Source organism: Venturia canescens, chromosome 1 (assembly GCF_019457755.1).
Source record: "Venturia canescens isolate UGA chromosome 1, ASM1945775v1, whole genome shotgun sequence".
Lineage (NCBI taxonomy): Eukaryota > Metazoa > Arthropoda > Insecta > Hymenoptera > Ichneumonidae > Venturia > Venturia canescens.
The window spans coordinates 27,667,872-27,693,246 of record NC_057421.1 but is presented as its reverse complement, the minus strand read 5'-3'; the positions used below and the strand labels follow the sequence as shown (position 1 = coordinate 27,693,246).

At 45.6% G+C, this 25,375-nt stretch overlaps 2 protein-coding genes across 4 annotated transcripts; one reads left to right on the top strand and one right to left on the bottom strand.

Moving 5' to 3' along the window:
• The first annotated feature begins 1,418 nt into the window (after window positions 1–1,418).
• Window positions 1,419–23,396, top strand: unc80 (unc80, NALCN channel complex subunit). 3 transcript variants are annotated; one of them, XM_043410454.1, is made up of 47 exons: window positions 1,419–2,096; window positions 2,183–2,231; window positions 2,347–2,373; window positions 2,476–2,496; window positions 2,775–2,920; window positions 3,033–3,189; window positions 3,288–3,522; window positions 3,618–3,721; window positions 3,800–3,883; window positions 3,976–4,211; window positions 4,281–4,580; window positions 4,654–4,841; window positions 4,916–5,133; window positions 5,218–5,363; window positions 6,012–6,041; window positions 6,930–7,059; window positions 7,154–7,345; window positions 7,442–7,973; window positions 8,054–8,519; window positions 8,609–8,732; window positions 8,808–8,994; window positions 9,075–9,216; window positions 9,302–9,411; window positions 9,498–9,688; window positions 9,763–9,978; window positions 10,063–10,198; window positions 10,731–10,997; window positions 11,069–11,314; window positions 11,396–11,900; window positions 11,977–12,568; window positions 12,667–12,847; window positions 12,984–13,162; window positions 13,238–13,486; window positions 13,580–13,853; window positions 13,932–14,236; window positions 14,324–14,749; window positions 14,822–15,040; window positions 15,154–15,299; window positions 15,400–15,727; window positions 15,811–16,390; window positions 16,676–16,885; window positions 16,957–17,307; window positions 17,374–17,676; window positions 18,252–18,350; window positions 20,783–20,908; window positions 22,298–22,446; window positions 22,538–23,396. In XM_043410454.1, exons 1-47 carry the CDS (start codon window positions 2,011–2,013, stop codon window positions 23,174–23,176), a joined length of 10,827 nt encoding a protein of 3,608 aa, XP_043266389.1. In that variant the 5' UTR covers window positions 1,419–2,010; the 3' UTR covers window positions 23,177–23,396. The 3 variants fall into 3 exon arrangements, with proteins under 3 accessions (XP_043266389.1, XP_043266390.1, XP_043266391.1); XM_043410455.1 differs by lacking the exon at window positions 6,012–6,041; XM_043410456.1 differs by lacking the exons at window positions 1,419–2,096; window positions 2,183–2,231; window positions 2,347–2,373; ... (10 more) ...; window positions 5,218–5,363; window positions 6,012–6,041 and having other exon boundaries at window positions 6,960–7,059; window positions 7,134–7,345.
• LOC122405583 (carboxypeptidase Q-like) lies at window positions 23,356–25,337 on the bottom strand. Its single transcript, XM_043410461.1, has 5 exons — window positions 24,923–25,337; window positions 24,454–24,854; window positions 24,149–24,389; window positions 23,827–24,009; window positions 23,356–23,755 (listed from the first exon to the last, which is right to left on the bottom strand). The coding sequence occupies exons 1-5, from the start codon at window positions 25,285–25,287 to the stop codon at window positions 23,482–23,484; spliced, it is 1,464 nt and encodes a 487-aa protein (XP_043266396.1). The 5' UTR covers window positions 25,288–25,337; the 3' UTR covers window positions 23,356–23,481.
• Between the last annotated feature and the right edge of the window lie 38 nt (window positions 25,338–25,375).

Below are 25,375 nucleotides of genomic sequence, written 5' to 3'. Positions count from 1 at the left end.
CCGGGAGTCTCAATTGTCAGATTGAAAACTCGGAACAATTCCAGAGAGAGATTCTTTACGACGAAATTTCGAACAGCGATGCCATCAGCAGGGAGAGTCGAGGCTCGACTGTTGCCACTTCCGAGGTAAGGTATTCAGCCAGAAAACTCGATAATTGGTGAATTTTATTCCGTCGAGTGAAATAATCTCTGAAAAAATGTATTCTAACGTCCCTCCTTCGAGATTCTACCGATTTGTCGAAAGATTCTCGAAAGCAGCGAAACGATGGACTGGGAAAGTTTCAAGCGCCTGGTCACCACGCTGCATCCGAGTCAGAGGGAACTCTGGTGTGACATTTGCAACGCGGTTAGTAACGAGGCAAAGAGAGTCGCCGACGAAACTGGAGCCACGACCGAGATTTGCATTGAAATCAATCCTCGGGAACGCGGAGGAAACGCGGGACAAGTTCGTTTGCATGGAGATGAAATTACTTTTGAATTGGACATGATTCTTCAAGGTGTTCCAGAGATTCCCGAGACGTGCGACCAGCCGGTGCTTCTTCAGACATCGGGCGAAGTGGAGCGGAGGAAAAAACGCAGCGCATTCGTCCCGGCATAGACAAACATTTTTTTTTTCATTTCAAAGAAGAAGCTCCGTATCAAGAAAATTCTTACTCCTCGCTGTAAAAGAAATCGTTCAAATGATCGAAGGAAATGAACGATTTTGGCTGCGTTTTTACAATTCAAATTCAAGTGACACTCGTTACAAGTGTACAAAAATGACGAAATGGCTCAATCTTTTCGACAAAATTAGTGAAATTTCTCAGAGTACAACAGACCAAAGTTATTTGCAACTAACTTAAGTATTTTGACGTAAGTGCACTGTTCAATCGAATTTTCACTGTTGGAAACTTGCGACGAAACGAGCAGACGCGTGAGCCTTCGAATCGGACTCTTACGAGTGTCGTCGATTCTATGTCAGACCAAGAAAGAGAGAAAAAAATGTAGTAAAATTTCGTATCGCGAAAACGAATGAAAATTTAGTGTGTTTGGGGAATTTTGAGAAAAGATCCGATTCGGCTTTGAGTCGCGCGTGTTCTGGGCCTCGGTTTGGTGAAACGGCTGCAACCGCGTCTTGGTTTAGTGTGCGCGATATTAGGAAAGGTGGTGTAACATTTATTTCGCCTTCGTATAGATGAACGCGTCGAATAGATGGTGAAAATGAGTTGATAGGCGATCTGCGCGGGCGCGTATCTCAGCCCCTCTCCGAGGGGTCTTGCGAGCGAGGACTCAGCGGGAGAATAGGGTTGGTCCAGCAAGCAGATTCCTGTGCTGATCGATGAACGAGGCGCGCGGCGCATTGAATTCCATGCGAGAGAAGGTCGCGCGCGCATTCGTGCTTCCCTTTCGCTTCTCGACTGACTCTCCTCCTTTCTCAGTTCACGTTTTACTCTCGCACCCTCCGTGTCAACATCGACCGAGAGTGGAGCGAGACCCTCGTAACGCGAATAATCCCCTTTCCCCAGTGGTTACTTCGTTACGAGGCGATCCCTCAAATATCTCCGAAAGTGTGCCAGTAGGCCGAGTGTCTACGACGCATCTCCTCGTCCACGAACTCTCCGTACTCGTTTTTTTCTTCGATAGTTGATTCTTTTGGATTGTGGGCTAAACTCGATCGGTTCGAATTTAATTGATACAGGGAACGATGCGATGTAGGACGGTCGGGCGATTTCTGGCCCGTGAAAATGACGCTCTATGCATTCGCTATGGAATCTAATGTATGGATTAAAGAGGAGGAGGAGGAGGAAGGGAGCTGGATCGACGCGATTGATTTTTGAAGTAGAAATTCCAGAAAACGAAGCTCCCAGCGACGAGAGTGCTTTGAAATTCGTGAGATCGACGACCCGACGGAACGTCAATTCGATTGCGCCTTCCCTTGGGCGCGCGTTAGAGTTGAGGGGCACACCCACGTTTTCGTAGAAATATATGACAACGCCTCTCTTTTATCGTGCTCCTTCGGCAATTAGCGAACATGGACAAACGTCGATCGATCGATGCAAGCTTGCAGGATCAAGCTCTACCGATTCCGGTGCAGCTCTATCTGTGGCGACAGCTACGGTGAGTTTAATTATTCATCGTTGTTGCTGTTTTTTTAAAAGTACTTAAAGCGCGATCGAGAGATAAAAAACATTTTTTCAACACAGGCCCTTCACTCGGGCGAAACTGGGAAAGCTCCACGAGGCTTCGTGCATGGTAATGCTCGCTTCAATTTACTTCCGTTCTTCTAATTCGAGCCATCGAATGCGTAAGCTGCTAATGGTTTTTTTTTTCTTTTTACACTTTTGCTTGATTCATTCGGACATAAAAGTTCTGCCAGCGCGCGCCCGGTCATCACGTAAGTCGCTCCTTCCTCATGACCGTTCGATGATTCGCCACGAATTGTTTGAAACTCATTGAAAAATTCTGTTTGTATGCTCGCTGGAAATATTTACCGCAGGAAATGAAGGAGGCGAGCACGGTAAGGTTTCCTTCGTTCGCTTCGTTTTTCTTGTTACTCGTCGTTCTAGTTTTCTTCGTCCGCCCAACGGCGAGACGAAGAAAAAATCGCGGTAGAATGAGACACGTTATTGTTGCTCGATGAGGAGCGATCGGTAGTTGACAATAAAAAGAAAGGACTTTCGGTATGAGCGTTGAGGCAAGAGCACACCAGCTCGAGAAGTTGTCAAACTATCGTGCACATCGTTTATCGATAATCGCGAGTACAAGCTTTTCTCTTTTATTCTCGACACACAACAGTCGTTCGAGAAGGTTTTGGTGCAGAGTCTGCACAATGAGCTGACGCCCTCTTTGACGGATATATTGGGCACGGTGCCACGGTGGCGTTTGATCCAAACAGCTCTTCCCTATGTTCTCCACTCGGCAGCGAATCTTCTTCACAACAAGTGAGCCAACACTTTTTTTTGCAGCCTCATTTTTTCATCGCTTGCTCCCACTCGATAATGAAACGTTCGAGTTTTACGAGCTTTTGTTCTCCATGTCTTTCGCATCTTGAAGGAAAGACCTCCAGAATCTCGGAGCTATGGAAACTACTCTGCTCTACATTCTGCACTGGTTCCTTCTCGACGCCGCTGAAGAATGCGCCGAAACCGATTCCCACGCAGGATCTTCAACGAGCCCCTTTTATTATCTTTTTTCTATTCCCACCATGACCGTAAGTTTTTCCATGGCGAAGTCTCGCGTCGGAAAACCTGAAAAGACACAATTTCAATGGCCTCCTGGTGAAATCTTCGTTCCGCTGTTGCGTTCCAGCTCTTTGTTTACCTCTTTGCACCATTGAGCAATCATCTCAAGGACATAGATTTTAAAACGAATCTTCGACTGGAAAACGGCATCAAAATTTGGGCTCCTATGAGTGAATTTCGACATCCCAATGCCGCATGTTTCACCTCGCATTGCAGACCGAAACCGAGAGCGCTTTGGACTCGCTCCAGTAAAGTTACGAAGCCACCGCAGGCTTCGACGGATCTATTCGCCGTCGGTTCAAGTCAGTGGAATTATCATTATTTGAATTATCCGAGTACATTCGTCAAAAATTGAAAGTTTATTTATCTTGTGGGAATAATCATGTAACCGTAACAGAGAAAGGGAAAGCGGAGAATTTCATGGATCCCGAAAGACCGAACGGTCAGTCGATGAGCGTAGCCGATCAAACGGTGCCGGCAAGCGCCAGGCAGGATGAAGAGGTGAAAGCCGCTCATTTATTCATTTTTCAAACAATAAATTTCACTAAAATGAACAATATTTCATTAAATTATTCGCAGAGCAATTGGGTTTCCTCGCCAAAAGACACTGTTTTTCCGGAAACTATTCCCGAAGAGAGCTCGAGCACCGAAGACGAGCACGTGGTGACTATTTGGAATATTGATTAAGTAGGAACTGCAGTAGATTCATGTCCGAGCGAGCGGATTGAAAGGACTTATTTTTTTCAAACGAACAGACCCAAGTGATATTCAGCGTTCCGTCGTCGAACAACGAAATGGACAACAAGGCATCGGAAGGGGTGAAGGAAGTTTTGACGATATTCGCAGGTGAGGCGAGTATTTTTCACGTCGCGATGGGACGAAGGTCGAGTTCGTCGAAATCGACGTTGACAATCGAGCAGGTAACGTCGATATCGGGCCTGGACACGTGCAATCTGTACAGTGGCAAAACAATGACGAGCTTGAAATTGGGGTAAGTGCGTTTACCGGAAAGAGGCGAACAAGCGAATCCAATTTTATGCCAACTTACAAAAACACACAGATACACTTGCAGTATGGACAAGATTCGAGACCAGCAGGAAAAGGACGAAGAGAAAAGAGAGCAAGAGGAGAAACGATCGGAGAGATTTGCCGAAGGAGATGTCACTTCGAAAGGTAAGAGCGGTCAGCAGGTTTCACCGGGTGAGAGCGTGCAGTCGCAAGGGGCTGGAGCCCGGGATTCCGAGCTCGAGGCCGACGTGAGAGCCGCGACTTTTCTCGACGTTGCTGCGCTTCGATGTCTCTTCGTTTCTCAGTGGAGCGAGGAGGGAATTTATTGGGGGCTCCGATACTTTTATCGTCGGTGGGTGAGCTCGTTCGAACATCTCGTTCAATCGTCCGTCCTTCCGTTAAATGAAATTTCTTTCGAATTACAGATTGCGAAAAATCAACGAGGAAAGTACGGTCCAACAAATCACTCGACGACGCAGCAATTCATTGCCCATACCAAAAATCGAAGTTTCCATTTACCAGAGTCCTGAAAGTCGAAAGAAGGATGACTCGAGAGAATTGATCGACGTGCCTGAGTCCTGTTCCCGCGAACCCGTTACCAGCACGACCGGTGGTGAGTAAACTTCGCACTCTCGGCTGGTAATCCTGCTAAAAGAATTTGCCAAATGTTCCTTCGATCTCCAACAGATGCCTCGTCGTTTCCGGACCTTTCGTACGGCAACGGCGAAGGGAAAGCGGCTCGAGATAACGAGACGAGCCACGTTAGACGAGCCAGCGAAAAGACGAAAAAGCGAATGAAAATGGCAGATTTGAAGGCCTTTGTGGAAACCAAGTTGTTGTCCAAGTCCGAGAAGGCCCTGGAAAAAATTGGTCAGGAGGAACCGAAGCAGCAACTATACGAGCGAGTAATTATTCCAGCGCGTCGCGACCGACCTGAAAGAAAAACGATAAAAAGGAAAAAAGAGCTCATAAATTTGGTCGTTTCATAGGAATGTCACAGGAGTCTCGACACCGGAGACGATCATTTGACCAGACAAGCTTCAACGTCATCGAGAATTTTCGAGGCTCGGGACGACGCCAGTAGGATCCAGCACCCGACGAATTTGGTCAAGGGAAAGAGCATGCCGAGTCTGAGGTTTGTAAGCATACAGAAAAGCAATTTTTTTTCCACTATTAAGTTTTCTCTCTTTCGTATCCATTGAAACGTCTTTGACTTTATACATTTAACAAGGACTCATTAGCTAATAGCAATTTTAATTAGATCAGTCACCATTGATACATTTTATCACGTTTACAACGAATATCTCGCGACGAGTGTTCGCTCGTTAAGTATTTCACGAATATCCATAGTAGCGCGCTTAGGTTTATCGGGGACCGCGTAAGCCAATTCATGATACAAGCTACTTACGTCCAATCGTTCTCATGTACCAGCGACGATGGAGCGTGTTTAGCCACCGGAAAATAATCCAACGAACGGTAATGAAATTGTTTTTAACGAAATTTTCATAAAATAACATTCTCTACCGTCGATTGGTGCCGTTTTACATCGGTAGATAAAAGTAAAAGTTTCGCCGATTCGCTGTCGACGCCCTTTCCCGAACGCGCTTTATTCACTGCTACAACTAGGATTACGTTTTTTTTTTTTTTATAACTGCTATCATTATTGTACCTGTTATTGAAAGGAGCGATCGTTCAACTGGTGCGTAATGTCTGTCTCTGTGTCTGTCTTTTTTTTCTCTCTATCACTCTCGTTCGAATCCTTTGACCTCCGACTCGTACGCAGCTGTTTGATAAACGAGCTAGCCGCGGGAGGGTAAGTCATCAGCATCGGATAGCCGCTCCACTCACTTTTTTTTTTTTTTTTTTTCATTTTTTTTTCTTTGTTTTTGCAACTATGGTCCTGCCTAATGAACGATTATTATAATCGTATGAAACGTAGACATCGATACACTCGTTGACGCTTGATCCCGACAGCTTTTCGCTTCTAATCGTAAAGAGCACTGCCCAATTTTAATCGATCGCCGACATTGTCGCTTTTTAACGAGCACCGTGCGGTGAGCAACGAACTCCCGCATACTTAATCCCCGTCGTTAAACAATTTATCACGCACTTGTTGATTCCACTTTCACGATATTATGATCTCGCGTGCCACGCGCAATACGGGAATCAATCATTTTATTTTCACCATGGACACGCGCGTTTTTTCACTTTGATGTTACGTAGACACACGTATTTATAAAAAAAAACTCTTTGAAAATTGGTTTATTTGATTCGAAATGAATATTTTGACGTGATTTCACTAGATTCGGGGGATAATATGTTTTTTTTTCGACTCGTAACAATGCGACGAAACATCGAGAACATTTTAACGTCAGATAAATCAATTTTGGACTCACAGATCCTTTTTGCAACTGGCATAAAATATGTGGCATGCGACAATAATAATCACAGGGTATTAAGGTTTGGTAGGAGTATCCACGTGTTATTGCGAGTAGATCCGAAGAATAGTGAGAAACTGAAAGAACGAACGAAATAAAAGGAAATCAAAATGACACGAAAGCAGATCGTCCCGTCGAAGAAACCGTAGTTAGATCGTAGTTGATGCTTGACCGTTTATCGAGTACAGTGAATATTTGCATGAGAGTCCGCAACGAGCAAGAGCCAATGAGATTCGAATATTGATCGATGTTTTTCCTCTCAGATATATCGGTGACACGCGAATCGAGAGGAATCAGAGCAGATTTTATAGCCAGTCGTACACCGTACCGAATCCAATAATCACCGTTACCGAGCACACTCCGACGCCTTCGCCAGATTATCTCAAACGTCAGGTGAGACGAGACGCTTATTTTGACACGGTTCTAGCGAGTATTAAGGCGAGCATCAACTTTTTCTGCAATTCGAGGCTCTCTGTGGGTTTTCAAGGGTTCGATGGACAGCCAACTCGATGCTATAAGCATACACGGGAGCAGACTGAGCTCCGAACGGAAACCAAGTTTAACGAGATCGCAAACGGACTCGAACATCACTTACACCGGTGACGAAATACCCGAAGCTCCGGGATCGTCAACTTACATCACGAAAGAGGGTGACATCGATCTTCAAGTTGTACTGAAGGTAAATACTTTCCCGATCGTCCCTCAATTCATCTCAATGTTTCAAGTGAAACACCGATGAATTAAATGAAATGAACCGCTTTCACCCCCTCCCAAGGCCGTTCACTCCGTGTCTCTTCGCGATGGACTTTGCTGTACTCTTCGCGTTTGCGAATTAATTCTCAACATGGTCGAACTGTTGATGGATATGGGAGTATTGAAACAATGTCTGCGGGAGGAAACGATGGGAAGCAGCGGCGGGTCGGGCGGGGAGGGGGCCGAAAAGGCTGAAAAAGCGGACAGCACCAGCGGACGGAAACACGACTCTCCGGTCAACGATCAGGAAGTCCGAAACGATTGCCTGGAAAAGACTTGGACAGCTCACGCCCTCCTTCTCAATTGTGTTTTCCGCGTTATCAAACACTTGGGCTGTCCTCACGGTTGCGCTGACGGGATTCGCGGCCCCCAAGCCGAGTTCGCTCGCTCTCAGGTGCACCAGATTCTCAGCAAGCTCTACCGAGCGAGCTCGAGACAGTTTTCTCGGTGTCTCCGATCGATGATCCGTGATCAACCGATACCGGAAATTCTCGATTTGTTTCACTCTTACGTCGGATTTTGCGTCGATCCGAGTTCTCTTCTCTCACCTTTGAGTAAGTATCCCCTCGTCGAATTATCCCGGTTAGTCCAACCAGGAAAAGGAGGATAAACAACATTTCTCTCGTTTTTACAGATCAAAAGAGAAGTTCGAGTAAATCTCCGGATGTCGTCTCGCAGGGCGGATACGCGACGAATTTCGGTGCCGGTTTGATCGGGACCGGGAGCGCTCCCTGCGGAGGCGGCGGCCCGGTCAACCTCGCGACAGCCTCGGTGTCGGCGACGGCCGCTGCTCTCGCTTCGGCAACAGCCGCTTCCGCAACCGCATCTTACGGTGGAATCGGTTATGGCGTTCGCAACATCGAATCCCAAATCATGGGCTGCGTTTTCAAGAGTCTCGTAACCCGATTCGTCAAAAACTTCAAAGAGCTCAAGTCCCAAGAAAACATGGCGATTTACTGTGACATCAAGCAGTTCATGAGTTACGTCAAAGAGGCACATGGCGGGGTATTCCGTCGGGTGGCACTCAGCAGCATCTTGGATTCGTCCGATCGACCTGATAAAAGATGCAACAGCAACGTTCGAACTACCAGAGTCATCAGGTGCGAGCATTTTTCAGTCGATCGTTTCAATTTGTTTATTCACACGGACTCGAGACAGAATCTAAATTTCAAACTCATTCGATCGACAGGCATATTCATCAAACGGAGTACGAAGACAGCGCTGAGCTGGCCGGTGAGCCGTGCTACGCGATCGACGACCGTGGGACTCGGAAGTGCTTGTTCAAAAAAAGAAGCACTTCGTCAACTTGTGCGGTGCGTTAAATAATATTTGTGACATCTGCTTTCCGAGAGCTTATATTCATCAAGATTGTTTCTTCCTCGAATCAGAGTCTCCTTGAGACGGAGCTCAGTGAAGAAAACCCCAAAATAAGCCAAAGTCCTCTGGGAAACGTTCGGAAAAAACATCACGTCCTCACGCCCCGGCAGAGTGAGAAAAACTTGGGGGTTGGCGCAGATTCGTGTCTGGGAGCTGGCAAATCGAGAAAGTCAGCGAGATTCAAGATCGGTGGCATTGGTAAGAGCGACGGGAACGACCCGTTTGAACGTTTCGAAAGTCTCTTCTCCGACCTTAACATTAACGTTTGCTCGTTCCAGTCAATTGGTTTCGTAAAGAATACGGTAGAACGGATTCAACCGACAGCCACGAGAGCAGCGAATCCCCCACTGAGGGAAGTTTCGTCAGGCAATCGAGTATTCATCGGCCATATTATCGTACCACTTCCCGTACGAGTAGAGGGTAAGTTTTTTCGGCCACGCAGATCAAGATGACGAAACTGAACGAGCGAAAATCCATAATGATCATGAATGCTTTCACGAAACAGAGTTAGTCAAACTTTGCAGCGAGCCAAACGTCGAATGGAAGATCAACTCAATAAAATTGGTCTTGGCAAGGGTAAAAAGAAGGAGAGTCTCGAGGAGGCACCAGGCAGTTGTGAGTTTGAATTACTAGTGTCGACGTTCTTAGACAAATGTTCCTTTCGATGTGAAAATTTGATCGAGGCTCGTCGCTATGCGCAGATTTTAGTCGAAGAAACTCGATGGAGTTCGGCGAAGCTTCCAGAGAGTCGGAATTCGTAGTACTAAAGGAAAGACGACTCGTGCCACGCTTGTCGGTTTATCACGGGCTCCAGAGATTTTCGTTCCTTCTGGAAACGTGTCAGCCTGGTTCTGTGCCCGATCATCATTTAATAGCAGCCTTGTTGGATCTGGTGAGTTGATCATAGCGACGATGGATCTCAATTGCGAAATTGCGTTGACACTTGAGTCCAATTGTTTGTCGTAGCCTCATGCACCCGTGGTCGCGAGAGCTTCTCTCATTCTTGAGTGCGCCCATCTCGTTCACCAGTGCAACAAAGGACACTGGCCCGTCTGGATGAAGCTCAACTTTCCGATGTTTCGTCCCTCGGTATCGCTGGCCAGCAGGAACGCGCCTACGGGTCTCAGACGAACCCACGTTCTCCAGCGTGCAGCGGGGAAGCTTTTTTATCAGTGGGGCGAGGTTGGCAAAATTTTTGTCGTGGAGTAAAATTATTGGTGCAACAATCATTTTTTAATGCCCTGCTTTCATTGTTCACGCACCCAGTCGATCGGCGCGAGATTAGAAGAGCTCATGGCCGAGGATAAACGTAACGTCGAGCACGTTATCTCGATGGTATCCGATGAGTCGAAACAACGAGATTTAATAGTGGAGGATGAAGAAGAAGATTTTTTGGACGAGGGTAATAACCGTTCGCCATTCACCGGGACAGGGTGTCTAATTTTGACCAGAACAGAAATTTCATGACTTTTAAGGCTTTTTAAGTCAAGGAACAGCAATTTTTCATGACTTTTCTTATGGTTCTGATACTTTTTATTCATTTTTTAATTATAAAAAAATTCAATAAAAATAACAAAGAAATGATATTTTATTTTGAAATAAAGAATCTTTTTTTTCTTACAAGCTATTCATTCGATATTCGTTTTTATATCGATGATGAGTATTGACGAACCAGACATTGTCGCCACCCCGCGAATTTTGAAATCATGTTGAAGAAAACCAAAAAATCGACAATGACAACGAGCGTTGCAGAGATCTTAAAAAATCAGGTTGTTTGGTAATTTTTCATGACATTTAATGATTTTTTCAGGTCCGAGTGTAATTTCATGAGATTTAAGAATTTTCATGACTTTTCAGGTCGTTAGACACCCTGCGGGAACTTAGTTCGTGCTGCACTATTTTCCTCATGGAACCATTGCTCACTTTTCTTTCAGCGAGCATCAATGGCTACGGTTCCCAATGTCCGGTTGCCCTTCGGATGGTCGCTTGTGTTCTTCTCCTCGAGGTCACAGCTTTCCTTCGGGAAACTTATCAGACTCTGCCAAAGTCAGGTAGAGCCTCGACGAAAGAGCGTCCGCCGCCCTGGGAACGGGTGTACAGCCGTGAAGCGAATCGACGATGGAGCATGGCTCTGTCTTCCATGGGACACTCGCAAACCTCGGCCCAGAGCCTCCAGTCGATAGCTGGCGATCGTGAGAACGGTGAGACTAGGAATTTACATGGTTTTTCTGTACGCCACAGACTAGGGACAACCATATTTTTTGCTTGACAGAACGAAAAATAAGCTTTGTTCTGCACGAGCCTGATAACGAATCGGAGGGTAGCAGCAAATCGACGGTTACCATACAGGGCGAAGAGCTGTTGAATAATGAACGTGAAAAAAATAAGCGCGTACAAGCAGGGAGACCGTTTCTGTTGCGGAGAGGCACAGCCAGTAATGCGACCGGTTCGTTCAAGCGGAGAAGCCTTAAACTTCGTAGGGGAACGAAAGAAGGAAAAGACATAGAATGCGAAGCTTGTAAGCTGCAAAAATAATCAATTGGGCGTTCAAGTCGGAAGAAGTGGCGAGGATTCTAAAATGTTTTTTTATCATACACAGTTATGCGATCAATTGACACCGTGAGACGCGCTGATTCCATCCAATCAAAGAGGAAAGTGAGCTCGTTGTCAGACCGCAGCGACACATCGGAACCCGGGCTTGGCGGTGAGGTGAGCGGCGAGGAATCACCAGGGATTTTGAGCGACGATCAACCACCGGAGAGCCCGAGCGACTCTAACGACACCGACGAGACGAACAAAAATTTTCCGTGGATGAAGGTTCTCACGCAGACGATGAATTCGTTCAATTTTTATTGTTCCCATCAGAATTTCTGCCATCCGTATTGTCATCGACGGCAAATGCGGGCGACCGGTCGCTTGATCAAATCGGTGAGAAAGGTGTACGGAGAAGAGTTTGGTATACTCAATGGTGCCAGTACTTTTGAGTATGATTCGGAAAAGCGGGATGAAGGAAAGAAGGAAAAGCGTGGAAGAAAAATTTCTGAGCAGACGAGCGCGCAGGTATCGCCCGTCAGAAGAAAGGACAGCGTCGGTAAAAAGTTCAAGTAAGTCTATGGCATAACGCAACATTTTTGTCCTCTGTTATTCGATTATATCACACTCCTTTGGGTCTACGACAAGGATCGAAAAGAGTCTGGAAGGATCAGGGAGACTGACGAGCGGACATCGCGATTCGTCCAAGGATCTGGCCGATCAGGATTCCGAGCGCGGTAGAGGCTCCTCCAAGAGATTGGCCCCCGATGACGAAGAAGAAAGCAGAGACGAGGAGCCGCCCGTAATCTTGAAGTACATAAAGACACAAGTGAAAGATGCTTTCCACGCTCCGCTTGCGGCCTTGGTAAAAGGCGCAGTGGTCATGTCCGAAGATCTGTTTGTCGAGGTGCTTCCGGTTGCTTGGGAACTGCTGCTCGAGTCGAATCAAGAAGTCGCTGCGTCGGCTGCCTCCTTGTTCATCGTTGCAGCCGTCAGGGCGCCTAATCAAGCGAGTGATATAATGCACCAAGCTCTCCAGCACGGTAACACTTCGGTTCGAATAAACGCCATACTCAGATTCCAAGTCTTGTGGAAACTGCGATACCAAGTATGGCCACGAATGGAGGAACCGGCCCATATGACTCTCAAAGTGCCACCACCGGGGATCGAGTTCACTCTTCCCTCTCCGAAGATTGGCATCGAATCCCTTCCAGTCGTCGATCCACCGTGGATGCCGCAGGTAAAGATCAGAAGATCGAAGGAGTCACCGTCGATCAAGGCCATGTGGAATGACCGTCGGGCCTCCTTGACATTCACTTATTTTATGGGCTTTTTCAGAGATCACTCGTTACCGCTACGAAAACACGAAAGAAGCAGCAAACTGACCTTATCAAGAAGGCCCTCCAGGCCCAGGATGATAAGAAGCGAGAAGAGAGAGAAAATTTCCTTATCACAACGATTCCGATCACGGTTCAAGCAGCTTATGAGCCCAGTCCGGCCGGCGATGACCACGACGAAGGTAGAGAATGAGGATGAATATTTTTTAAATCGTTTCACGAGGGGAGGGGCGTTGTGGAAGTAAATTTCTGTCGAGAAACTTTTTATAGTTTATTCATCTTCAATTATTTGATCATGAAAATTTATGAACAATTAAGCTACCGCGGCGGATGACGAGGGAGGTGAGAGTGCGCCGAGAAATATGTCTCATCACGCTCAGTCCGCTCTTTCCCTGTTTCCATCATCGTTGTGCTCAGCCATTGTACAGATAATCAACCTTCTGGACGACGCTGCCGTTTCTGACGATGGCAATTCCGTTTACGAAGTCGCTTATCAAGTAAGTCGAAGGCGAATGGTGAAGATTTCCCTCGTTCGCTTGTGCTCAAAGGCTGAAAATTTGTTATTTTGTTAGGTCATATGGAGCTGCTTGGTGGAAGACAGTGCGCTATTTCTTCGCTACGTCCTGGAACGTCTGACTCGCGAGAAGCAAGAGCTCATGTTCAAAGTTCTACGACATCTCATACGTTTCGTGCCAAAATTACCGCAGCAAGCTGCTTTCGCTTTGTATAATTACATCATTGGTTACGTCATGTTTTACGTGAGATCGCCCCACGAAGAGGGCCAGAAACTCATAGGAACCGCACTGTCAATCTTGTGGATGGTAAATTTCGTCGATTTTTTCTTTACTCGAATCACTGGGAGGCGAGGAAACTCCTTTCCAGTTGCTTAATGAAACGTTCCGTTTCGGTAACAGGTCGTACACAGCGTTCACGGAATAATGTTCAAAGATTTAAAACAAATTTTACGCAAGGAACAATGCGACGCTTCGATCCTTTTAACGGCCAATGTTCCATCCGCAAAAAAAATCATCGTCCATGGTCCTCAAGACCCTGATGCCGGTGGTATACCTTCTCAGTTTCCTGTGCAAGAGGATACTCAGTTCTGTCAGATTCTGAGAGAATCTCTCGACTTTTTTGGCATCGACGAGCCTAAGCATCGCGAATACTTTCTGGTCGACTACAAGACTCGTAAGCTCCTCAGTTTTCGAACGACACGACTCGATAATTTCTTCACTTCCTTATTCGTCTCTTTTTTTTCCTCTTCAGATCAGATCCACAATCCATCCGCGTACGTGAGAGATTATTATTTCTTCAAGAGGTCACAGTACCCTCAGCTCGAATTGGTTCACATGAAGCCTGAGGACGCGTTCAATGCTCTTCAGCGTCAGGAATTGGTTCACAAATTCGTGGAAATTGGTAAAGTTCTTCTGACATGGGCGATATTGAAGAACGTTGACATGGTTGTGCAAAGAGTCGTATTTCTGCACGAGGAGCTCATGAAGCTGCCGTCGTTTCCCAGAAAAGCGCTCGAAGCTGATCTGGACTTGTACAAAGGCGGCGAGATCGGGAGGGTAATTTTCTTCCCTCGTGTTCCTCGATCGATCTTTCAATAAAAAAATTGCTTGTCAAAATCCAATGCACTTTTTCTCGTCCCCCAGGAACTTCTCGGGCTCGACGTGATGCACAAGTTCATGTGGGTGCGCCTGATCGCCCGAATGTTCGAAGCGATGGCTGGAAACTTCGCATATTCCGGGGACATTCACCTCTTTTTGAACGTTCTGAACGGCGCGGTGATTCTTCACAGCGAGGACTCCTGTATCCTGCGTTACGTGGTCGCGACCTACATCAACGCCGCGCATAATTTCAAAAACATTTTCTCCACCAATGGCTACTTGCTGATAATGCCTTCGTTGTTGCAACTGTACGCAACGCACCAAACGAACAAACTCGTTACAACGACCGTCGAATACGCGGTCAAGCAGTTCTATCTCATGAACCGGAAGCCCTTCATACTTCAGATGTTTGGAAGCGTATCGACTATACTGGACACCGACGAGACGAGCACGCACGGCGATGCTCACAAGGTAATGACAGTTATCGCGTCTTATGTGACAGAATTCAATGAATAATCAAACAATTATCTTACTTCTTCGCAGGTACCGTCGACGTGTCTCTTTAATCTGCTCCTCAGCCTCGAGACACCGTCACCCGATCCGCTCAACATCGGTGAGCTCGTCAAAGAAGAAAAACCACTCAAAGCTATAGACTTTTGTTATCACGACGAGAATGAGATGGTAACGGTTCTCGATTGCATTTCGCTGTGCGTCATGGTAATAGCTTACGCCGCAGATTCCATTCGAGGACAACAGATGCTGGTAAGCAAGCTGTAACGGTACTTGTACATTGTTATAGTAAACAACGTGAAAAATGGATTTCAATTGAAGTTTTCGTTAAATTGGTGGACTTTTGTGTGTTGGTGAACGTGTAGACGATACTTGAAGCTATTCTGCCGTGCTACGTCCAGCAAATCCAGTCGCCATCGTACAACAAAGAAGGCAAAACCGAAAAAGAGATAATAAATCAACTAGCGATAGCTGTTAAAACTTTGGTGAACAATTCCGAGGCGTTGACAAAGTACGTTAGTCGTGAAATTTGATCGTGGATGATGGCACTCACGTTTCAAAGGGGTTCCAATACGGTTCGAATAATCGATACGATTTTTTTTTGGAAATAGATATTACAATGGACCGCAGAGATCGAGCCCGGAGCACAAAGGTTCGAGCCAAAGAAACTACGGGAAAGGACCTTACTCTCCGGGATTTGATTTTGAGGACGAGACTCACGTTACCAAGTACATGGAACACGCCAAAGCGAGGAATCTTTATGATCGTGACAATGAGGATACGGAGAGCTGTCACAAAAACGAATTCCGACGACCTCGTGACACGCTGCTCAACATGGTCGGTGATTTCGTGGCTCGTTGCTCCGTCAGACTCGCTGAATTGAATAAGAAATCTCAAGATGGAAAAACCATCGAGCTGCTGGATTCCAAGTGTCACGTGGTAACGAAATTTTGACGCAGCTGTTGCGAATTTGATCGAAGACGATTTTATCTTCTGAATCTCTCGTTCTGTTTTCTTTCCAGCGCCTCGCCGACGTAGCTCACAGCCTCTTGAAGGTTGCTCCGTACGACCCTGAAACGATGGGTTGCCGGGGCCTGAAGCGATACATGAACGACGTTTTGCCATCGACCGAGTGGTCCAACGACGACATGAGACCGGCACTGACCATTATCTTGCGTCGGCTCGATAAAACTTTTGGTAAAATCTACAAAAAAGCTTCGGTTCGTCGGAACACAGATTGGGACGCGGCGAGCGATTTGCTGAGAGGGATTTACGAAACTTTGTCGAGATACCCGTACATCGCGCACTATCAATACTTGAAGGCGCTTTTAAGCACCTGTCAGGCCCTGATTGTCGGGGATACCGGCCTCGTCGAAGTCACTTCCGCGGCCTCTGCCGCGCTCATGAGCAAAATTCCACCGCAACACTTTTGCTCGACTGTGCTGAGGCTCATAGCTCTCCACGTCATTTCTCTCGGCGAAGGATATTCTCTAGAAAACGTTTGCGGCGGACAGGCCATGTTCGCAACGCAAACGAGAACCGAAAATATGCTTCTCAACTTGCTGATTCCGCTTTTCCTTCGAGTTGGGACTGGGAGAAAAGGTTTGACGATTCAATCGCTCTTGTTTTCGCTCATTGTCTAATATTCATTTCTCTCCTTTCAAATGAATCTTCATCGATCTCTGGACTATCTTTATTCCCAAGCGTTTCCATGCTACGTTCTAACAACTATTTTCTAAACCACGTCCACTCGTGAGAAATCATTAACAAAGAATACGATCGTAGACTGGACTTGTCAATCGTTTATAAGGAATATAAATGTTCTGGAATAGAGAAAACCTCTCAGCAGACATTCAGGTTTGAAGAAATTGATTTCTGCTGTTCCAGACGTGCCGAAATTACGACAATCAGACATAAGTTTTGCGCTAACGGCTGTGCTCAATACTCTCTGGCCACCAGGAGCGAAAACCGCGCCGATCGTGTCGCAAAATTTGAAAACCGCCGCGGACATGAGAGCCGGTAGCCTGACCTTCACGGCGAGAGATCCCAAGATATCGACGAGGATTTCTCTGGCTCTCTATCGAGTAGCTTTCTTAGGTAAGGTTCATCGTTCTTTCATCTCGTTAGTTTCTTCCATCGCGCTTATCGACGAATTCTAACCCACACAGCTCTGAAGATAATGACGATTTGTTTCGAAACGGAGTTGAAAACCGAGTGGCCTAAAATATTGCGAACTATGCGATTGTTGAACAAACGCAACGAGGCTTCGATACACTTGTGGAATTTTCTCGAGTTCGTTGTGACCCATCGCACGCCGCTGTACATACAAATGTTGCCATTCGTCGTGCACAAAATCGGGCAACCGCCGATTTCCGAACACGAGCGGAACATGCAGAGTACCATACGCGACAAAATAAGCGGAGAGAGAGCGGCTTTCCCCAAGTCGCGGGGAACGCTTCTCGGCGATCTTCTCCACGAGCTGCGAGACCTCAAGGAAGAGATCGAGGACAGAAAATTCGGTAAGAAATGCAGCATCCTCGATGGTCGCTCGTTTTCGCAACTAACGAACGTTGCCATCTCCTCAGACGAGATGCAGCCCGAGCCTAAGAGGAGCGTCGTTGACATGCATCCGGGCGGTCCGAATTCGAACGAGCCCGGTCAACCGAGAACCCAGCGACCCTCGCTCCTGATCGACCTGCTAACCGGTGACCTGGGCTCGAGAGCTCACATCGTACGAACTCCGGCAGAAACACCGATATCTCACACGGGGCTTTCGCACTCCCTTCCGCACTCGATCCATCAGTCGATAACCTCGAGCAGCACGACAAAGTCATCAGGGACTACGAGTCAGGGCTCAGTTCCAGTGAACGGCGCGAACGCTGCAAGGGGTACGTACCTTTGCGCAATTTGTCCTCCAACTCGGTTCCTCCGCCCTGAACCTCAAGCCCCGGAGCGTTGTGTCGTTTTAGCACTGAACAATTGTGAGGACAGCACGCTGTTGGACGGTTGTTTGGTCGTTTTGATGATTTGGTGTTGCCGATTATCGATACGATACGAATGTCAAACTTACTAGTGCCAAATCGTTATCTCACTAGCATTGCTATTATGTTTATCAGTCTAATATATATATATATATATATACATATATATTTGAGTTGAATAACTCAAATTGGAGTTAGAGTCTCTGGGACGAGTGCATTCGAAGCGAAGTTCCATGCGCTCGCCCAAAGAAAAAAAATTTTCCCAATTGATCGATTAGCGAGTGTGGGGTTGAGAATTCGATGCTTAGCAAATGACGAATCTGCCATTTCTTTCGCCCCTGTCCAATGTATATGTATATAAATCAATTGTGATGAAGTACGCGCAGGTCGATACGTGGGTACATGTGCTTTAACACGGCTCTCATCATTCGGAGCTCTCGTGATAGAAATATCTTTTTCTCGAACGTAATTATGCGTCCTAGGATCGGTATCGAGCACGAGTGCAGGATCCTCGACTCTAAGAGAGAGCAGCGACATGGCTCCCGAGGAATCGCAAACCGATCACCCGACATTACCGACAGGTATCTAGCTTGATTGTGCGCCCTCGAGCCGATTGCAAAAAGCAAAAACAAATAAAACAAAAATCCGTTTGACACTCTTCACCTCTCCCGCCCGGGTGGGACTCTTGGTTAAAAAGGACTTGCGTCTTTCACGGGCATTGTTCAGTATGTGTGTTCGTTTGTGTTAACGTTCGTACAGATATGCGTGCAACTAAAACCAAATTAAAAGTAAACAAAACAAATACGAATTTACCTCCTGCCTTTCGGCCGGGGTAAATGAGGCTAGCGCTATATCGGTGAAGAACGTAATCGCTGCGGCTCCTAAAAAACGCTTATTAATACCACAGTTGGATCGAGCCATTGTCTATGAGGCACTGCGGCGAGAATCAATAAATAACGCATCACTATTTTATGCCGCATATACGCAGCTAGATGTTGATAGGAGCGTGCATTTATTTATCTTTATATTATGTTTTTTCTTTATATCTCGCCTTCTTTGTTTATGTTGTCTTAACGCAATCGCGCGAGATACTCGGAAGTCGTGTAAATGTCGCAGGGACTATATTTTTTTTTTTTTTTTTTTTTTTTTTTTTTCATTATTCATCAAATTCCTCGAGGCAGAGGAGCAGCACTGCGTAATGGACGCTCCGGTGCCAAGTCATTTTCACCGTCGACTTCGCGATTGTGGCTTTTCTCGAGCCGCTCGTTCTTCTCTTTGCTCCAATTAACATTGCATTGTAATTCAAGGATGAACATTCTCATAGGAATTCGCCTGTTACGCAGTGCCGTCAAAATCCCGAAAGAAGCGTTTTTCTAATCAATAAACGTACATTTTCGTTCCTATATGAGCATTATTAAAGTGCAAGCTTAATCATGAAATTCGGGTGGTGTGATTGACACACTTATCATTGCGTTGCTTCCAATGCTAGCTATAAGGGAACGGAGGTAAGCGGACCGAAACTAAACGATTTTTATTATTATTATTATAATCATTTTTAAAATTATCGTCATTATCATTTGTTTTTATTCTTGTCATATTACTCACGGTATTTATAGTCATTGAAATATGATTTCCTCGTACGTGTGCCTCCTCTAAAATGCTTACATCACTTGACGTTTATTTAAACACATATTAATTATTATCTCTATTTATATTAGTAATGATTTTATGTTTATTTTTGTACGAATTCATCGAACTCTGCAGATTCGTCTCTCGGCTACCACTATTAATATTGCCTCCTCAATCACGTTATACTTACCGTTGACATAATATTGTTACTACCATTGAATACGAAAAATCCTTGATTCGATATGGTGTCCTTGATTTACATAAATATTTTTATACCATCTATCGACAGATATATACAGATTTATCCGTAAATTTTTCTTTTCTTTTCTCGCCAGTTTCATTTCCTTCGCTCTAGTTTTCTTCACGTCCTGTTCGTACTATTATAAATCTTTCTGTGATGTTAAATAACCGCACACCGAACTTGAACTATCGTATAGCAGTATTTAGACAATGGTAATGTCCAACAGTTGGTACCCAATTTAATCCGTTGCGTAGAGAAAAAAAGAAAACAATAAAAAAAAAATAAAAAAAAAAAAGAGAGAGAGAGAGAGAAAATAAATAAATGCGCTCTGCACACTACGTAGTTGCTTCGATGGCTTTCGATTGCTTCGCTGCTCCTCTCTTATCCATCGTTCTCATATATCATCGCAAAAAATTTTCGCTGCACCGTATGTTCCTATACACTTGTGCCTGTCACTCGTTCATTTATTTTCTCAAGTATCGAAAGATTGTGTATTGATCGGACAACGTAATATCGCAATGACAATCTCATTCATCATTTAATCTCATAAAGTTGACACTGAGCGAGATCCCTGTCGAAGTGATCCCACAACGATCATCGTCTGGAAAATCAATGATTTCTCAATTACAGAGAATCGTGAGATATTCAACTTTTTTTCACTCTAATCTTCACGGTGGTGAACGCGCGTCGGGGATTTTTGGTATTCTATCTATTCACGTTTGCTCTTTAACTCGAACGATCGAAGCAACAACGTAGGCTCGTGAAGAGAATCTCACTTTGCTGATAAATTGTTAGTAACTTTTGACTGTTGTTATTGTTGTTGACATTATTACGGAAGTCTCGAAAAATGGTATCCGCACGAGAATATGGCGCGATCGAGGATCCATGGACGCTGAGGAAACGATTTAACGCTCATTATCGTGATTTATTATTGTGGATTGATCTGTTTTTATTGTGACTGTGCGATGATCGTCTCTCGCTCATTATTATCTCTCCTATAACCAACAGATATAGCTTCTCTTTTCACTCGGTATCAAGCTCTCTCTTTCGTTATCACACTATCATTCGCCATATACCGCTCGCTCTTTCTCTCGTTTTGTTCCCTCGTGTACTATTAGACGTTTTCGATGTGGCATGTTTCAGATAGATCCCAACCATCTTCTACTAGCGATGAACGTAACCATGTTAAGTCTCATCCTACTATCATACCTCATCAAAAGACGGCTAAACTACGCTTTGTCTCTTCCATAGAGTTTAGGCACTCGTCAGGTAAATTTTCACCCCGAAGCCACACGAAAAACTAACCATTATTCGTACCGTTAGTTTATACACGATAGAAGCACTTGCACTAGGCTACGTGTACACCTATGACATTGAGCTTTTCCAACTCTCTATAGTTGTGATAACACTTTATCAGAATATTACGATACCATTTGACGACATAGCACGTGCTCGATTATATTATACATAGTCATGGATGAAAGTTGACTCTACAGTACAAAAGTCACGATATTAATGTGATTTTTCTATCCACAGGTTTTTATAATTTTTATCAAATTCAATAAGTTCGATGAACTTTCAACAAATATTTTATTTTCGTTAGAAGATATCTTTCGCACTGTTGATGCTAGGTTCGAAATTAATGACTGTTACGAAGAGACATTTATGACGACTCAGCGATCATTCGTACAGCGCGTGAAATGAAGAAAACATTTTTTTCTATACGAAATAATTACAACCTCCCATCCTATCTTGTCATTTTCGTACGTATCACGATTCATTCCGTTCATCGCAACATGAAATACTGATGTTATCGTCACGCGCGTCAATTCCGTATCTTCACTTTTATCCTTTTCAGCGTACTCGTAATTTATCGTTTTCAAACTCTCAGTAATTCCAGCATGATTATCCGACATTGATTTATTGGCTTTATATTTCGATATTTAATCCTTTATTGTATTCTCCGTGAACGATCATCGCCTAGCATGCGTTTAGCACACTTTTCGCTCGTATTGTTTTGCAGATCTCTCTCCATAAGGATGATCTGATTTATCACGTTTTTAACGTTTTAATAACTTTTACTTTTTATCAATTGTTATTAACTCGCATGTATATCTACGTATAACAGAATAAAATGACTTTTGTCAATTTTGATTATCGAGAAAGAACGTTCAAGAATATTAGAGAATACCAGCATAGAAATTTTCATAGAATTTTCAAATTGTCTAGCAACACGATAAACTTGATTTTGGTGAACGTATCTCTGAGGGAATTGCGTCGTTGGGGCAACAAAATTTCGTTCGAGCACAACGGAATTCAGTTGAAAAATCCAAGATTTTCATATTTTGAAGAAATAATTTTGTCAGATACGCCCAACATAATTTTGGAAGGGTTAAAAAAAATTAGCCTCGTATTGAAGAATGATAACCCTTAATGACGCGGCTTGTGTTCACGGAGAATACCCCGAGACATTGTTCCAAATCGTGTTTACTCAAAGTAACGTATGACGAGAAATAAAATCGTGATGTTTCAAGACGATGGGGAAAAAAGTCCAATAAAGAAGAATAAGTGGCATGTTTAGTTTTAGAAAAGTTGTTAGGAGGAATAGTTAGCTCGACGCAGGAAGCGGAAATGATCTGAAAACGTTGTATTGGTCAGGCGAAACCGTGACGAGTCAACTGAGTCCGAGCAGTCCGACCGAGGACAGTTCAGGGGAGTCCCGTCCCGACAAGCCTCGTTTGCAGCGCTCGATGGGACAAAGCAAGAGGACCTTTCGTCTAAGAAAAAGTCGAAAGAGCCACATTGATGTGAGTCGGCGGAAAAAGCATTCCGAGAAAAATCCTGAATATCCTCATAAACTGCGATTAACTGAGGAGTATTTACAAATTGAATTTTCAGATTCCGCACCTGAAGCTTCAACACCGAGACTGTTCGCCGGTTCAAGCGACCGTACAATCGCCGCCCTCCTCAGCATTGGAATCAACTGTCCTCAGCATTCCACCTTCGGAATCGTCCTCTTTGCGTTCAAAAGCGAATTCATCCATGCGACCGACAGATCCTGATCGCAGCAACGACGCTACACCCACCGAGCAGTACCACCAGGCGCAGCAGCAGGAACAGCAGCAGCCAAATTATCATCAATATCATCACCATCAGCATCATCATCATCATCATCATCATCACCATCACCATCAGAATCTCCACCACCATCTCCATCCGCAATCGGATGTCTCTTGGGACGAGGATACCTCGAGTACTTCCGGTTATCGAGAGTCTTACAGCTTGCAGTTGGTATCTTTGGAGGCTAACAGCAGGAGCATAAATGCGCCGCCTCTGGCCTCGCCCGATCTCAACGACATGCCCTCGACGAGCAGTACAGCGACCAATTACATGGGTTACGACGGTAGCTCGCCGGATTGCTCGATGAATGGCAGTGGCGGTGAAAAAACAGCTCTTTTAAATTCGAGCCAGAGAACCGAATCCCAAAATTCTTTGCTGATGGTGTTTCAGACCCGCGATGAGGACACTCTGATCTAACCAAAATAAAATGTTCGATGAAGCGAGAGAAACATTGCGGATAATGTTATAGCGAGGCGATGGATGAATGTATCGGAATGCGATTTTTACGATGCCGCGATGTAAAAAGAAAAACCGAAAGGAATGTTGGATGGAGGGAAAGAGGTGGGGGGGTAAATAATGTAAACGGAAACGAAGCATTTTTAGAAAAAAATAACCTCGAAAGAGGCTGTAGCGCCTACTGGATTTTTGTTTACTCTGCACGATCACTCGTCGCCTAATTTTTATTTTTATCCGACTATTTGACTCCCTTAATTCCTTGATTTTCATATGATGTTCGTAGTATAAGTCTGTCCGTGAGGAAGATCGAGACTCGTGTCGGCCAGGATGTAAGCAACGGCTGCGAAAAGAGCCGTGCTTCGATCCAGTGCTACTGGATCCTCGACCTCCATCGTGTCCGCCTCAGAGTGGTGGTACCAAAAGTATTTGTCGTTTTGCGTCCAGAGGCTCGCACTGGGCACGCCAGCTTCGGTCCACGCTCCAATGTCGGGACCTTCGCTCGGTGATTTTAGTTGCGTCGTGCCCAGTGGCTCGAGCAATCTGTTTCCCATCGAATTCATCAAAAACGGCTCTTGCCTTCGATCGAAAAAATGCTCATTAAAAATACTGACCTCATTACTTTTTCGAGTACGCAACGGACCGTTAACGTTCCGTCGTACATGAGTCCCAGCGGCGCGAAGGTGCCCATATCGGATTCCATGACGAACTGGAGATTCGAGCGTTCTGCGAGGTGCTCCTTGATGTACCGGGTCGCTCCGATTATTCCCATCTCTTCACCAGTCCACATGATCGATCTAGATGCGCAGTAAAGAAGAAAAATCGCTCTTATCATCCGATTTTGACACTTTCGAGTGCTCAAGTTTTGTTTTTGCGTTTTTTTTAGATGAAAAGTGACTCGATCGTGTTGGATCGATCGAAAACGATCTGCTTCACCTGATTGTTCTTCGTGCACGGAGATTCAAACGTTTGAGGAGTACCAAAGAGCCCCAAGAAACGAAAGCACCGCCTCCGTCGTCCATCGCTCCTTGACCGACGTCCCAGCTGTCGACGTGACCCGAAACCACGACAACTTTGGCGGGTTCGGTTTTTCCGACAATCTCCGATACGATGTTTCGGGATTGTACATCCGGCAATGTTTTCGCCTCCATAAATATTTTCAAGGAGATTCTTTCGCCTGGATGAATGGTCGTTTTTATTAGGGCTCGATATTTATCGGGTAACGGAATTTCGTAATGTACCTCTGGCCGCGAGTCTGCTCAAGAGCGAGGCATCCTCGTGAGTGATGCAAGCTGCCGGAATTTTCGTCACGTTTGCCTCGTAGTGCATCATGCCCGTGTGAGGAGTGTACAGCGAAAACGGTGTGATCGACTTGATGAGAGTCGCGACCGCGCCGAGTTTCGCTGCCTCGACCGCTCCGGACGAACGATACGCAACGGTTTCACCGTAAGATACAAATTTCTCGTTGTAAACGACTATTTTTCCCCGCACTTGCGACTTCCTTGCTCGCAATTCGTCGAAGCTCGAGACCACGATGGCCTCGGCGGTTATGCCTTGCTCCCCAGTTCCCACGCTGTATCCCAAGCCCAGAATCTTAAGATCCTTCGTCCTTGGAGTTAGAAGCGCGGCGCTCTCGTGACCTCTGTTAAAAAACGATATTATATTCGCCGGTCATCGGTCAGCAATGTTTAGATCGGTGACGATTCGTACCTTATCCAACGGGGAACGGTTGCTGCTTCGCCGTGCACGTTCTCCAGGCCTACAGTTGCCGATCTATTGAGCACATAATCGATCGAATCTTCGAGATTCTTCGTTCCGGTGAATCTCGAGCCGAATTTGTCAACGAAAGTGGACAATTCCGTCCACGTTGAGCCCGCGAACTCGCTTCCCGCCCTCGCCGTCGCATTTATTATTCGCTCTACGATGGGCGCGTAACTGTCAATCTCGTTGAGCAATTGCCCCGGAAGCACGCCTTCACAGATGTTCTTCTCACGATTACCGATACTCGCGCACAAGCTCATTCTCGGTGAGGCGAATACAGCGGCGAGCACGACTAATATCTCGATGGATCTCATGTCTGCTCGGCTCGTGGGCAACTCCCGGACGCTACTGAAAGCCGAGACGTCGTCGTTTCGATCGAGCGAGTACGATTATCCCGGCAGC